The 12,974-nt window shown below is 43.1% G+C and overlaps 2 protein-coding genes across 3 annotated transcripts in view; both read left to right on the top strand.

The window, feature by feature from the left end:
- The window catches only part of FNBP4 (formin binding protein 4), a 41,443-nt gene extending 37,891 nt beyond the window's left edge, over positions 1-3,552 (top strand). For both annotated transcript variants that reach the window (XM_045825321.1, XM_045825320.1), the window contains one exon: positions 2,526-3,552. In XM_045825321.1, the coding sequence (XP_045681277.1) occupies positions 2,526-2,616 (91 nt within the window). In that variant the 3' untranslated portion in view covers positions 2,617-3,552. The remainder of the gene's footprint in view (positions 1-2,525) is intronic.
- Positions 3,553-4,058: 506 nt separating this feature from the next.
- The window catches only part of AGBL2 (AGBL carboxypeptidase 2), a 35,594-nt gene continuing 26,678 nt past the window's right edge, over positions 4,059-12,974 (top strand). The window contains exons 1-5 of the mRNA XM_045825158.1: positions 4,059-4,527; positions 4,720-4,833; positions 5,079-5,142; positions 11,628-11,684; positions 12,458-12,643. Of these exons, the coding sequence (XP_045681114.1) occupies positions 4,798-4,833; positions 5,079-5,142; positions 11,628-11,684; positions 12,458-12,643 (343 nt within the window). The 5' untranslated portion in view covers positions 4,059-4,527; positions 4,720-4,797. The remainder of the gene's footprint in view (positions 4,528-4,719; positions 4,834-5,078; positions 5,143-11,627; positions 11,685-12,457; positions 12,644-12,974) is intronic.

Here is a 12,974-nt window from a genome sequence, read left to right as displayed (position 1 = left end):
TTATCCATAAACACTATGGTTTAGCCTTTTTTAAAATCAGAATTATTAGAGTTGCAGTACTTTCTCCTACCAGTTGCTCATCTTATGCAGAGGGCTGTGTTTTAACACTCAGGATACCAGGAAAAATAACAGCCTCCATTTACTTCTAAATCTAATAGACTCTTTTAAATATACTTTTTAAAAGTTTATTTTATATATAATGTACAGAAGTTAAAAATAAATGGAAGAGGTGAAAGCAATATATTAGAATTTTTTTATTTTTCTTTAAGATTTTATTTATTTATTTTTAGAGAGGGAAGGGAGGGAGAAAGAGAGACAGACATCAATGTGCAGTTGCTGGGGGCCGTGGCCTGCAACCCAGGCATATGCCCTGATTGGGAATCAAACCTACAATGCTTTGGTTCACAGCCCGAGTGCAATCCACTGGGCTACGCCAGCCAGGGCTGTATTAGAAATTTTAAGAATTTAAACATAGCTAACTCATTTTTATTTTTTATTTTCCTAGTTTTGAAGGTATATATATATTGAAATGAGCAACATTATTCTAATGTTGCCCAATTGTCATGCGTAACTTGGACCATATTTGCCTCATAAATAGTGATGCCAGATTTCAAATTCATCTCTGATAGGTCTAGTTTATCATTCTGGTGTTTGAACTGGCAGTATCCATAAACACAGTACTTATGAAAACATTCAGTAGAAGATAGCCATTCTTCGTAATCCAAAGTATTTTCATTTTTGGACACATAAACACCAATTGAATTTGTTTCTACAATATCTATTTCTCTCAAGTCACTACCTATCTGCTTTCAGCATTTTTCCACTTGAGAACCGTGTCAAATAAATTTTAGCATGCAGCATCGTAAAACTGGAAATATTCCTGTCATACATCTTTTTAGGAAAATGAGCTGGTGTTCTTGTTACAACATACTGGGTGATGAAATTGTTCCTTTTTTTGTCTTTAGGAAATACTGTTTACTCGCCAGTCTTGAATTTGAGAAAATTTTAGAATATGGTCTTCTGGTCCTGGCTGGTATGGCTCAATGGATTGAGCACGGGCCTGCAAACCAAAGGGTCACCGGTTCAGTTCCCAGTCAGGGCACATGCCTGGGCTTCAGGCTAGGTCCCCAGTAGGGGGCATGTGTGAAGCAAATAAAATCTTTTTTTAAAAAGATAGAATATGCCGGGCTAGTGTGGCTCCATGGATTGAGTGCCATCCTGCAAATCAGTGTCGCTCATTTGATTTCCAATCAGGGCACGTGCCTGGGTGTGGGCCAGGTGCCTAGTAGGCGGTACATGAAAGGCAACCACACATTGATGTTTTTGATGTTTCTCTCCCTCTTTTTCTTCTTCCCTTCTCCTCTCTCTAAAAATAAGTAACTTTTTTTTTTTTTTAAGAAGAATATGGTCATTTTAACACATAATCTGAGATTTTACTTATTTGGTCAGTTTTATCATAATTAGAATCTACAATGCCACTCTCTGTCACTTTGTTTTGTATTTGTTAAAAAAGAAAAAAAAATGCAAATGTCTTCTCCAGACTTGATACATTATTTTGGGCAACATGATTAGAAAACTGAGGGATGGTATTAGTGACAATTTATTTCACTTTTGCATTATCCTTATAGGTGATTCCGTTATTCAGGGTTGGTTTGTTTTTTATTGTTTTAGTACTTTTTTTATTTTTAATATTACTGGGAATTCAGTAATGATTAATTCCTACAATGACGAAATAGCAAACTACTTAAAATGATGGAGGGAAATGCCAACAATCCTGTAATTTATCTTAGATTATTTTAGATTTTGAAAAGAATTTAGTACACCCATTCTGATAATTGCAAAATAGAATCTGAGAGCTTTAATTTTTTAATATTTTATTTATTTTTAGAGAGAGCGGAAGGGAGGGAAGGCGAAAGAGAGGAAGAGAAACATAAATGTGTGGTTGCCTCTCACATGCCCCCCTACTGGGGACCTGGCCCACAACCTAGGCATGTGCCCTGACTAGGAATCGAACTAGTGACCCTTTGGTTCAAAGACTGGTGCTCATTTCATGGAACCACACCAGCCAGGGCTAATCTATTTTTTTAAATGACCGAATAAGCCACGAGATACCACTTTTTATGAATAGAACTGGTCAAAAGAGAAGCTCAAAAACATTAGGTCTAAAGGTTCCTGATGGTATATTGAAGGTTAAATATATCTTCTTTAAAGAATCATAACTCCAGAGGCCATTAAAAACTTTGATAAGAATGTGTTTTATGCCTTTAATGTGGCTTTAGTGGTTGCTAAAGATATATAAATATATGCACTAACATACACATAAAACTATACAAAGTGTGTGTTATGTTTTTCATTGACCCATCAAAAGAAATTTGACAAAGAATTTTCTGGTACTTAGCTGAGGAATTTGAAGCATTTTCACACTTGAAACTTTCACATCTGTTTCAGTTAGATATTTTTGGTAGGAAATGAACAGTTTTATTCTTTTTTTTTCTGGTGAAGTAATCTATATGTTTTCTTTACAGTGGCATGGCAGAAAGAAATGCTAATTTTGAAGCCCTTCCTGAGGATTGGCGAGCAAGACTGAAGCGAAGGAAAATGACTCCAAACACATAGTTTTTGTTCTGTTTTGTTTTCATTCTTATTGATTGTGTGTGTGTTCAGAGTCTTAACATGTTTCACTGTTGTCAATAAACTAAATGCTATGAGGGGGGAGCATATGAATTTTCTGGGCAAGGACATACACACAGAGTTTGGCATTTGTGAGATGGGGTTTTTTGTTTTTTGCCAAAGGGTGGGGTGACTGAACACTTGGGTCTGGCTGCCTTTATTGTCACACTGGCAAACTCAGCATGCTAGTTACATCACCTCATCAGCCTGGACCGTGTGGCTCGTGAGGGTGACACCTCTGTAGAGGACCCTGATGGGAAGTGAGCAATTTCCCTTCTTGATGGAGGCCCATGAGGCGCCCCAGTGTGGAGCACTCCTACCCCGCTCCAGAACAAGTGCAATTAGGAGGCAGCTCTGGCCTCTGCCTCGCTTCCCTGGGGTGTCACAATCTCCCTGAACGCTTCCTCTGCTTGGCTCCCCCTGAAGTGCGGAGTTGGGTCGGGCTGCTATTTGCCTTGTGCTGGCAGGTGGCCACACTCTAAAACATATCTCGCACACTCTGGAATCGATGGCTGTCATTTCATGCACAAGATGAAATACTTCCATTTCAGTACCAGCAGCAGCACGTGTTCTTGTCTTCAACTTTGATAATCCCCCCTTTCATCTATGGCCATCTGTGTAGCCAGAGCCACTGTATGTTAATGTCTCCATTGTTTTACCTATTCCAAAATCCACCTCCCTTCTATGTGTGAACTATTTTCCATAAAATTCCAGTATTTAAAAAGCAGTTTACTGTTTTGTATTTTCTATTGTACCACAATCAGGTAAAAGTCACTTTAAACTGAAGAAAAGTCAAATTGTGTTTTAAAGCTGTTTGTATTTATCCAATTTCTGACCTTGTAAATTTGTATATATGCTCTAATAAAGCCTCTTTTTTTAATACTTTTGATGGTCTATTCTTTTACTCTTGGTAAATTTAACTCTGTGATTGTGTAACCAAGCCTTATTTTAAGTCAATCTTTTTTTTTTAAATCCTCACCAGAGGGCCTTTTTCGTTGCTTTTCAGACGGGAGGGGGAGGGGACGGAGAAACATGGATGTGAGCGTGGCACCCCTTCGGCCACGCTTGTTAGCTGAAGCTGTGTCAACAGCAAACGAGTTTGGGGTATGTTGAGGACTACAGGCTGTGTACTCCTCGGCCTGTTGCGACCGACAACCCAGAAGTGGTGCCAATCGTGTACGAAGAGGAGGACTCGGACACCGCGATCTTGCCTAGGCCTGCGATCCGGAGGGTCGCAGGAGGGTCGCATGCGGCCTGGGTTGCGGGCCAGGTCGAACAGCAACTTTTCCTCTTTAGGCCGGGGGCCTCGGTCCCCGGAAGCGCCCGCCCTCCCGCTTCCGCTTCGCGGTTGCTAGGTTACGCGGGCCCCAGTAGCCAGCGGCGGGTGAGCTTGGTTCTCGTGTCCGCCTGGTGCGCGGCGGAGTCTCTACCTGCTGTGCTTAGCCTCCCGCCTCGCTCAGGCGTTCCTGCCGCAGCAGGCGCCGCGCCCGCCCCTCCTCCGGGGGCGGCGGGAGCGCGAGGGCAGCGGCTCCCTTCCTTCTGCGCTTCTAAGAAGTCCACCCTGCCGCCCACCCTGCGAGTAACTTCCCTTCACCACCTTCCCCCGGACCGGGAAGCCCTGAACCCCTGCACGTTATTTTCAGAGCCCACTCTCCGAGCCTCTGGCCTTTCTTTTCCATCTACCTCAAACAAACTCGCCGTATCCGCCCGTTCTCATTTTTTTTTTTTTTCCGCTTACTTGCGGCTCCTGGAGGCGGGCATCCTTCTGCTCAGGGAGAGGGAAGCCTGCGGCCTGCAAACGACGGGCGCCTCGGGAGGCGAAGGCTAGAACACGGGTCGCCCACCCTAATTCCTCAGGTGTGCCTCCGCGCCGCAGAGGGAACCACCGGCGGGGGCTCTGAGCAGAGGCTGAGTCGGCAGGGAGGAGCGAGTGATGTGGCAGGGCGTCGTAAAATCGCACGGGAGCTGCGGGAGCAAAGGGTGGGAGTGGTGAATATGGGCAAGCTTTCCAGTTGTCCTGTTGTTGTTGTTTATCTTCTGTGCAATCAGCTGCCCATTTGGAACTCGGGCAGGAGCTGTGGCTAGATGCCTATGTGACTGATCTTCGGTGTGCCATACAGCAGTGACATGTTCCCAGCGCTGGAAACAGACCTAAAGCAGGAGGTGGGTACACGCCCCTCCCCAGGAACTCCGCAGAAAGTCAGTACAGTCGGAAGGTGTACAGCCTTTTTCTAGCTGGAGATCTTCATCCCCAGGACAGAATGATTTGTGTGAATGTCTTTCCGTTGGCTTGTTGACGGAAGTCCTCAGGCATACTGGCCTCCGCAACAATGCTTGTGTACCTTTTCTTAAGAGTTCAGTATTATTTGAAAGGACTTTCCTGATTTAAACGGCCTTTCCTTTCACAGACTCGTTCTGATCCTTATGAAGACTTTATGTACCGTCACCTCCAGTACTATGGCTACTATAAAGGTAATATTTTACCGGATGGGGACCGGGCCCAGAGCCGGTAGTGTGTGGGTTCTTGACTTCATGCAGGACAGATTTCACCACAAGGGTCTAGGTGAATTTCAGAGTACATTTATTCAAAGCAGGGACAGTGAACCAAAGGAAGGGCTTAGGGTAGAAGAAGCAACAGGAGAGAGCCAGGGGGCCCTGGAGACAGAATCAGGGGGTTAGCCGGGAACGAGCTGCTGGTGCCCAGTGCACCCCTGGTTGCAAGTCTCTTGGGGACCCTTAGAGTTTAGGAGGAAGTAAAAATTTCCAGTTGGAGAAGGGGCGTGGCCCTGCTTTAGAGCTAGCCACACTGGGTCTTTGGCTTAAGGGTTTTTTTCTTTCTTGGGAACTGGGGGGAGAATCTTAGGGAAGGGTTTCAGCAGGATATTCACTAGCTTTGCAGAAGTGTTTTTCATATGCTTGATGCATCAAAATAAGTGGATAGGGGAGTCTGGTGTTACTCATTGATCTGCTTTACTGCTTTATCTTGCGTCTGTCAAACTCTGATTGAGCTTGTGTTATTATCTGTTCCCCTGACTTCATTCTTTCTTGTGTTTAGCTGGCATAAGTGGCATTAATCGGGTCCCTGTCCCCTATCTCCCTGACCAGGGTGACATAAGCTAGGCATTCTCTGGTTATCGAGGAGTGGTAGCAACCATTTGCTCTCAGGTGTCCCTGGTTAGGGAAGATGAGGTTTCAAGACTCCCTAGCTGGCTGGAAGTTGTTCCAGTCGTTTGGCCTTGTTTAATTATCTGGTCTCAGTTTCCCCATTCCGCTAGCCCAGGACATTTTTCGGCTTCTTAGCATCCTGCTTCAGTGTCTTGTTCCTGTCTAGCATCGCCTTTTTTGGGTTCGTGAAGCAAAACATTTCATTAACTGAGAGAGTTATGCTTGGATCAACTAATAATGAATTTTTTCAAGCACCATTAGTGAAAAGTGCTTCCTTTCCCCATTGTCTGTCTTCCCTTACACTAATACCCTTTGTTAATTATACTATGTGACGTTAAAAGTCTTTTTTTTTTTTGCTTTAAAGCTTCAATATGCTGGATCATGGCATGAAACATTATTATTAACTTTTGTTAGTATAGTCTTAATATCTGGAAAGGTACATCTTCCAGATTGTTCTTCAAAAGTGTCTTGGTTATTCTTGCCTTTTCATATAATTTTAGAATTGACTTGTGATATTTAAAAAAAAATATTGGGATTGCACTCAATCTATAGACTCTAATTTCACAAGAACTGAGAATTTGCTGATACTGGGTTCTCCAATCTTAGGAATTTAGTCTAATTCTCCATTTACTTAGGTCTTCCTTAATTTCTCCCAATAAAGTTTTATAACTTTTATCATAACACTTCATATTTTATGCTATTATAAATTATGTCTTTTTAATTCTGACTTTCTAACTTTATTCTTGTCATTTAGAAATAAAGTTTTTACATTGACTTTATTACTGTCAGCCTTGTTCAACTTTCTTATTAACTGTTTCATTTTTTTAACTGATTACTGATTTGGTGAAAACCGTGTATCCAGTCTTCCGCAGAGCCCTCGCGACAAATCAGCTCCGGCACCAGGGCTCCGCCCCCACTCTGAGTACCAGCCTGCACTTGGCGAGGGCTCTCTCAGCCACTCTTAGAGCCACCAGCGCTCTCTGCCTCCCAAGCCCTTTATTTTTCCACTGTCCATGCTGCTTCTCAGGTCTTCTCCTTACTGTAAAATGGGGAAAGTGATGTTTAACTCAAGTAAATTGGAATGTGAAAGCTCTTTGGGAAAATGAGATGTATTCATTGTGAAGGCCTGTGGTAGTGGGGTTTGGTAGTGATGGTTTTGGCACAGAGCTAGATGTTGGAGGTGGTGAACCAATCTTCCAGCACCTTTAATTAAACCATCTTTTCTTAGTTCAGAAAGGGAGTTTACCAAACTCTGCCCCACACCAGCGTGTTTGGAAGAATAATCCCCGATTCGATTCATCTTGGGTGGCTCCTTTAGGGAAAGAGATGATTTGATACCAGACTCCCTGCAAAAGGAGAAGCTTCTGTGTGAGTAATAATCAGTGTGTATGAGCCCCAAACCCTCACTGCCGTGAGCAGCTGCTCTGGGTATTCGGCCAAACATGGCCCAATGTAGGAGAAGCCAGAGAAGCAGCCTTGGCCACTGTTCCTGACATCACTCAAAAATGTTCTCTCCAGCCCTGGCTAGTGTGGCTCAGTTGACTGGAGCATCATCCTGTAGCCAAAAGCTTGCAGTTTTGATTCCCAGTCAAGGCACATACCTAGGTTCAGTCCCCAGTCTGGGAGCCTACAGGAGGCAACCAGTCAGTGCTTATCTCACATGGATGTTTGTCCCTCCCTCTCCCTCCCTCTCCCTCTCCCTCTCCCTCTCCCTCCCTCTTTCTTTCTTTCTTTCTTTCTTTCTTTCTTTCTTTCTTTCTTTCTTTCTTTCTCTTCCTTTCTTTCTTTCTCTCTCTTTCTCTCTTTCTTTCTCTTTCTCTTTCTCTTCATCTCTTTCTAAAAGCAGTAAAGAAATGTCCTCAGGTGAGGATTTTTTTTTAATGTTCTCTCTAGATCTACTTTGGATTGTAGGTTTAAATTAAAATACTGAGCATGCTTGGTTGTCTTCCTCAATTGTTGGCAAATTTGTTAAGACTCTTTGCTCCAGAGTAAAACATTGACTTTTCTTCTTAAGGTTGTATTTATTTATTTATGTATTTATTTTTGGAGAGAGAAAGAAGGGACGGGAAAGAAACGTCTTTGTGAGAGCAATGCAGGCATGTACCCTGACCAGGAATTGAACCAGCGACCTTTCGCTTTGCAGAAGGGACCCAACCAACTGAGCCACACTGGTCAGCACTAAAACACTGACTTTTCACACAGTTTTGTTGGATATATTTGTTAAGGCTCTTTGTATAAGAGTGGTGGAAACTACTTCCAGCTAGCTTAAGCAAAAAATAATTTTCTACAGGTATTCCACAGATTTATTCCAGAATCCAAGACAGGAATTCAGTCAAATACATAGTCAGCCAGATATCAATTCACTTCTCTTTACTCTACGTCCTCCCTGTCCCCAGCCCAAGCTACCCATCATTTCTCACTATTGAAATAGCTTCATAATTGGTCCCTGGCTTCTCCTGTTCCGTCATGCCCTTTTCCAATGCATTTTCCACAAAGCAGTTATTTTTGGTTTTTTTTTATTTGCAAATCTGATTGTGTCTCTTTTCTAGTTAAAACCTTTGAATGACACAAGACCCAAAGCCATAAAGTAAAACATTGATAATTTTTACAAAAAGTTAAAACATCTGTATTGAAACAAGTACCATCAATAAAGGAAATCAGAAAATGAAAAATATATATATTTGTGACAAACACATCAAGAATTAATTTTTTAATATGTGTTCTTGGTTATGCTATAACAGTTGTCCCATTTCCCCCCCCCCCTAATTCCCCTCCACACCACCTCCCACCTGCATTCCCTCCCTTTGGTCCATGTCCATGGATCACACATATAAGTTCTTTGGCTTTTACATTTCTTATACTATTCTTAACCTGCCCCTGTCTGTTTTCTACCTACCATTTATGCTACTAATTCTCTGTATCTTTTCCCACTCTCCCCCCCACTGAGAACCCTCCATGTGATCTCCATTTCTGTGATTCTGTTCCTATGCTAATTGTTTGCTTTGTTGTTTTTTTGTTTTAGGTTCGGTTGTTAATAACTGAGTTTGTTGTCATTTTACTGTTCATATTTTTTATCTTCTTTTTCCTAGATAAATCCCTTTAACATTTTCATATAATAAGGGCTTGGTGATGATGAACTCCTTTAACTTGACCTTATCTGAGAAGCACTTTATCTGCCCTTCCATTCTAAATGAAAGCTTTGTTGGATAGAGCAAATCTTGGATGTTGGTCCTTGCTTTTCATGACTTGAAATACTTCTTTCCAGCCCCTTCTTGCCTGCAAGGTTTCTTTTGAGAAATCAGCTGACAGTCTGATGGGCACTCCTTTGTAGGTAACTGTCTTTCTTTTCTCTTGCTGCTTTTAAGATTCTCTTCTTATCTTTAATTTTGGGTAATGTAATTATGATGTGCCTTGGTGTGTTCCTCCTTGGGTCCAACTTCTTTGGGACTCTCTGAGCTTCCTGAACTTCCTGGAAGTCTATTTCCTTTGCCAGATTGAGGAAGTTCTCCTTCATTATTTGTTCAGATAAGTTTTCAATTTGTTACTCTTCCTCTTCTCCTTCTGGCACACCTATAATTCAGATATTGGAACATTTAAAGATGTCTTGGAAGTTCCTAAGACTCTCCTCATTTTTTTGAATTCTTGTTTCTCCATTCTGTTCTGGTTGAATGTTTCTTTCTTCCTTCTGGTCCACACCATTGATTTGAGGCCTGGTTTCCTTACCATCACTGTTGGTTCCCTGTACCTTTTCCTTTATTTCACTTAACATAGCCTTCGTTTTTTTCCTTTGATTTGCAACCAAATTCAACCAATTCTGTGAGCATCCTGATTACCAGTGTTTTGAACTGTGCATCTGATAGGTTGGCCAATCTCTTCATTGCTTAGTTGTATTTTTTCTGGAGCTTTGATCTGTTCTTTCATTTGGGCCATTTTTTTCTGTCTCGGCACACTTGTTACGTAGTAAGGGGCGGAGCCTTAGGTGTTCACCAGGGTGGGGCAACCCAGGTTGCTAGGTTGTGATGCTGTATTTGGGGGAGGGGTCCAAGAGGAAACGATGGCACTTGCTCAGCTCTCTGCCATATTTCAGTCACTTTCCCTGCTTCCCCCAAGCAAACTGGGCCTTTCTGGTGCTGATTCTCAGGTGGGTGGGTTTGCGTACATTCTAGGCCTCTGTGGGTCTCTGCAATGAACTCTCCTGTGAGTCTGGGGGTTTCTCCCACTGCTGCCTCAACCCCCACAGGTGTTTTCAATCAGAGGTTCTGAGGCTTTATTTCCCTGCACTGGAACTCTGGATTGCATGGTCTACCTCGCTCCCCAGTTGTTGTTTCTCCTGGTTTATTTATCTGCACGCGAATGTGCAACTGCCTGCTCTGCAATCCACCACCTCACAGGGTCTGCCAGCTGCTGCCTTGCCTGCTCCAGCCCTCCAGCCGCTGCCTTGCCCAAGTCCTCTCTGCCTGGCTGCCTGTCTCCTCCCCTCCTACCAGTCTGGATGCATATTTCTTCTTTAACTCCTTGGTTGTCAGACTTCCACACAGTTCAATCTTCTGTCAGTTCCGGTTGTTTTTTTGTTTTTAAATTTGTCGTTGCTCTTCTTTTGGTTGTGCGAGGAGGCACAGTGTGTCTACCTATGCCTCCATCTTGGGTGGAAGTCCAAATTAATTTTTTTTAAATAAAACCGCTTTTATAAATCAGTATACAAAAGATGACCAAATAGAAAACTATGCACGTAATTTCTAGAAAAACAAACACAGATGGTCATAAGCTTAATGAAAAGGTGCTCAGTTTTACCTCTAATTAAAGATACAAACCAAAATATCAAGGTCCCATGTTTTAAAGATGAGATCTGGGCAAAAAGACGAAGTGCCCAAACCAGCTGGTGGAAGTAGCACGACAGGGGGTCTCAGTTCAGGGCAGAACTGACGGCCTGGCACCTTTTCCCCTGCGTTGATCGTTGGAGAGAGGGAGATATTTTTTTCTTCTTTCTTTATAGCAAAGCATTTATTGTCCTTTTTTTTAAGATTTTATTTATTTATTTTTAGAGAGGGAAGGGAGGGAAAAAGAGGGAGAAAGAGAGAAACATCAATGTGTGGTTGCTGGGGGCCATGGCCTGCAACCCAGGCATGTGCCCTGACTGGGAATCGAACCTGCGATACTTTGGTTCGCAGCCCGCGCTCAATCCACTGAGCTACGCCAGCCAGGGCTCGTCTTTTTTTTTTAAACCAGAGAATTCAGAGGTAAAAACAAAAGTTACATTTAAATGATAGAAAAAAGCACAAAAGGAAAGCTGAACGCCCTCCTTACTCAGCAACCCCCAATGTAGGCACTGCTGTTATCATTCTTTTTTGGGGGGGCAGGGAATCCTTATGTGCCTATATATTTTTTCTTTCTTTTTTTCTAAGATTGTATTTATTTATTTTTTTAGAGAGAGGGGAAGGGAGGGAGAAAGAGGGGGAGAGAAACATCAGTGTGTGGTTGCCTCTCACGTACCCTTCTTGGGGACCTGGCCCTCAATCCAGGCGTGTGCCCTGACTGGGAATCGAACTGGTGACCCTTTGGTTCGCAGGCCGGCACTCGGTCCACTGAGCCACACCAGCCAGGCTTTACCATATTTTTAAATGTTTATTGTTCCTCCCCCCACCCCCAATTAAACATTGGGGAAAAGATTTAGAGATAGAAATACTGGGTCCCAAAGTGGGTCTGGGGAATGGAAAGGGTTAGGGGAAAGGGGGCAGAGAGAAGAAAAGACAAAGATCCCTGAGTCAAGGCCGCCTTCTCCCGCCTCTTTCCAGGGCCTCCCCGTCTCTCTTCCTCCGCTGTGCACAGACAGGCAGAAGCTGTGAGCAGAGGTACTTCGTGCCCCTCCAACCAGACACCTCCGATTCCTTGGTGGGAACAGGCCTCCCCCTGCTGCTCTCCCCCCGGAGCCGGGAGCGGCCGCACCTGGGGGCCTTCTGCCTTCCCCTCCCCTGGCAGTTTCTTTCTGTTCATGCTCCCTCCCATTTCCTTTCTTTTTCTTTCTCCCTGAAAGTCTTTCTTTTCCTCCCTTTTTTCTCACTCTCTGTTTCCCAAGAGCTCCTTTCTGTCCCTCCTGAAAGTATTCACAGTACTTTCCCACTCCCTTATCATTCTCTGTTTGAGAAGTCTCTCTGTCCTTTGAATGGTCACGTTACGAAGTAGAAATTTAATTTGCAGATTGTTTTAAAGAAAGCTTTATGTATACTTTTCTAAAATGCTAATGAGTGAATTGAAAGGTCCCTCTCTTGCCTCACTCTACACAAAAGTAATGAAAGGCATTAAGTAACTTTTTACTCATTTGCAACCCACTGTGGCAATGTCTTAGACTCATTAGCTCTGATTTTTTTAAAAAAGTTTCTTCTAACTTACTCTGAAATATTGAATAGACTGTGCAAAATTTTAACTTGATTTTTATAATTTCAGTGCTGTCATCCCCAAATACATCTCCTTGAAGGAGAAATATGTACACATGTACAAGAGAAGATTACACATCTGTGCCCATATTTTAATACAGTGCGTCCCGTTGCTTAGTTGTTCGAGTTGACTAGTGAAGTTCCCAAGAAGGAAGAGGAACCTGCTCACTCATTCTCTTGCCCTTCCACAGATTCTTTTGTGCTGAGTTCACCGCTTCTCAAGAAGAAACAGCTGCTTCACGATGAGTTTGGTGAAGCAAACCCACGTCTTCGAGAACCCCGAGACCTCTTTGCCTTTTTCTCTGGCAGCGAGCCGATGCAGGCTCCAAGATGGCCAATAGAGTGTGAGGTCATCAAGGAAAACATCCATCACATTGGTAATGTGGCTTCCGTGTCGTGGTCTTGCCGTCCTGACAGACTTGATTCCGAGACCTCACAGTTTTAAGTCCTTTGTTCTGAAGTGTGGGGCCAGACCTTAATCATTCCACCCTGAAATGATTAGGCTCTGGGAAACTGATACACACTCGCCAAAGTCAAAAGTTACACCAATATGTAAACTGGAATGTTTCTGAGTTTATTGGAATGGGAGGATACCTTGCTGGAGACCAAAATATATTCATACTTAAACCCGATTTCTGGATTATTCCCATCTCAGTATTAATGTGCACAGTTGAGTTGCATAAAAGTTGTATTCTTGACCAGCTTTGG

Source organism: Phyllostomus hastatus, unplaced genomic scaffold, assembly GCF_019186645.2.
Source record: "Phyllostomus hastatus isolate PE091 unplaced genomic scaffold, TTU_PhHast_1.1 phas_scaffold_585, whole genome shotgun sequence".
Classification (NCBI taxonomy): domain Eukaryota; kingdom Metazoa; phylum Chordata; class Mammalia; order Chiroptera; family Phyllostomidae; genus Phyllostomus; species Phyllostomus hastatus.
The sequence above is the reverse complement of the archived record's forward strand: the minus strand, read 5'-3'. Positions and strand labels throughout refer to the sequence as shown.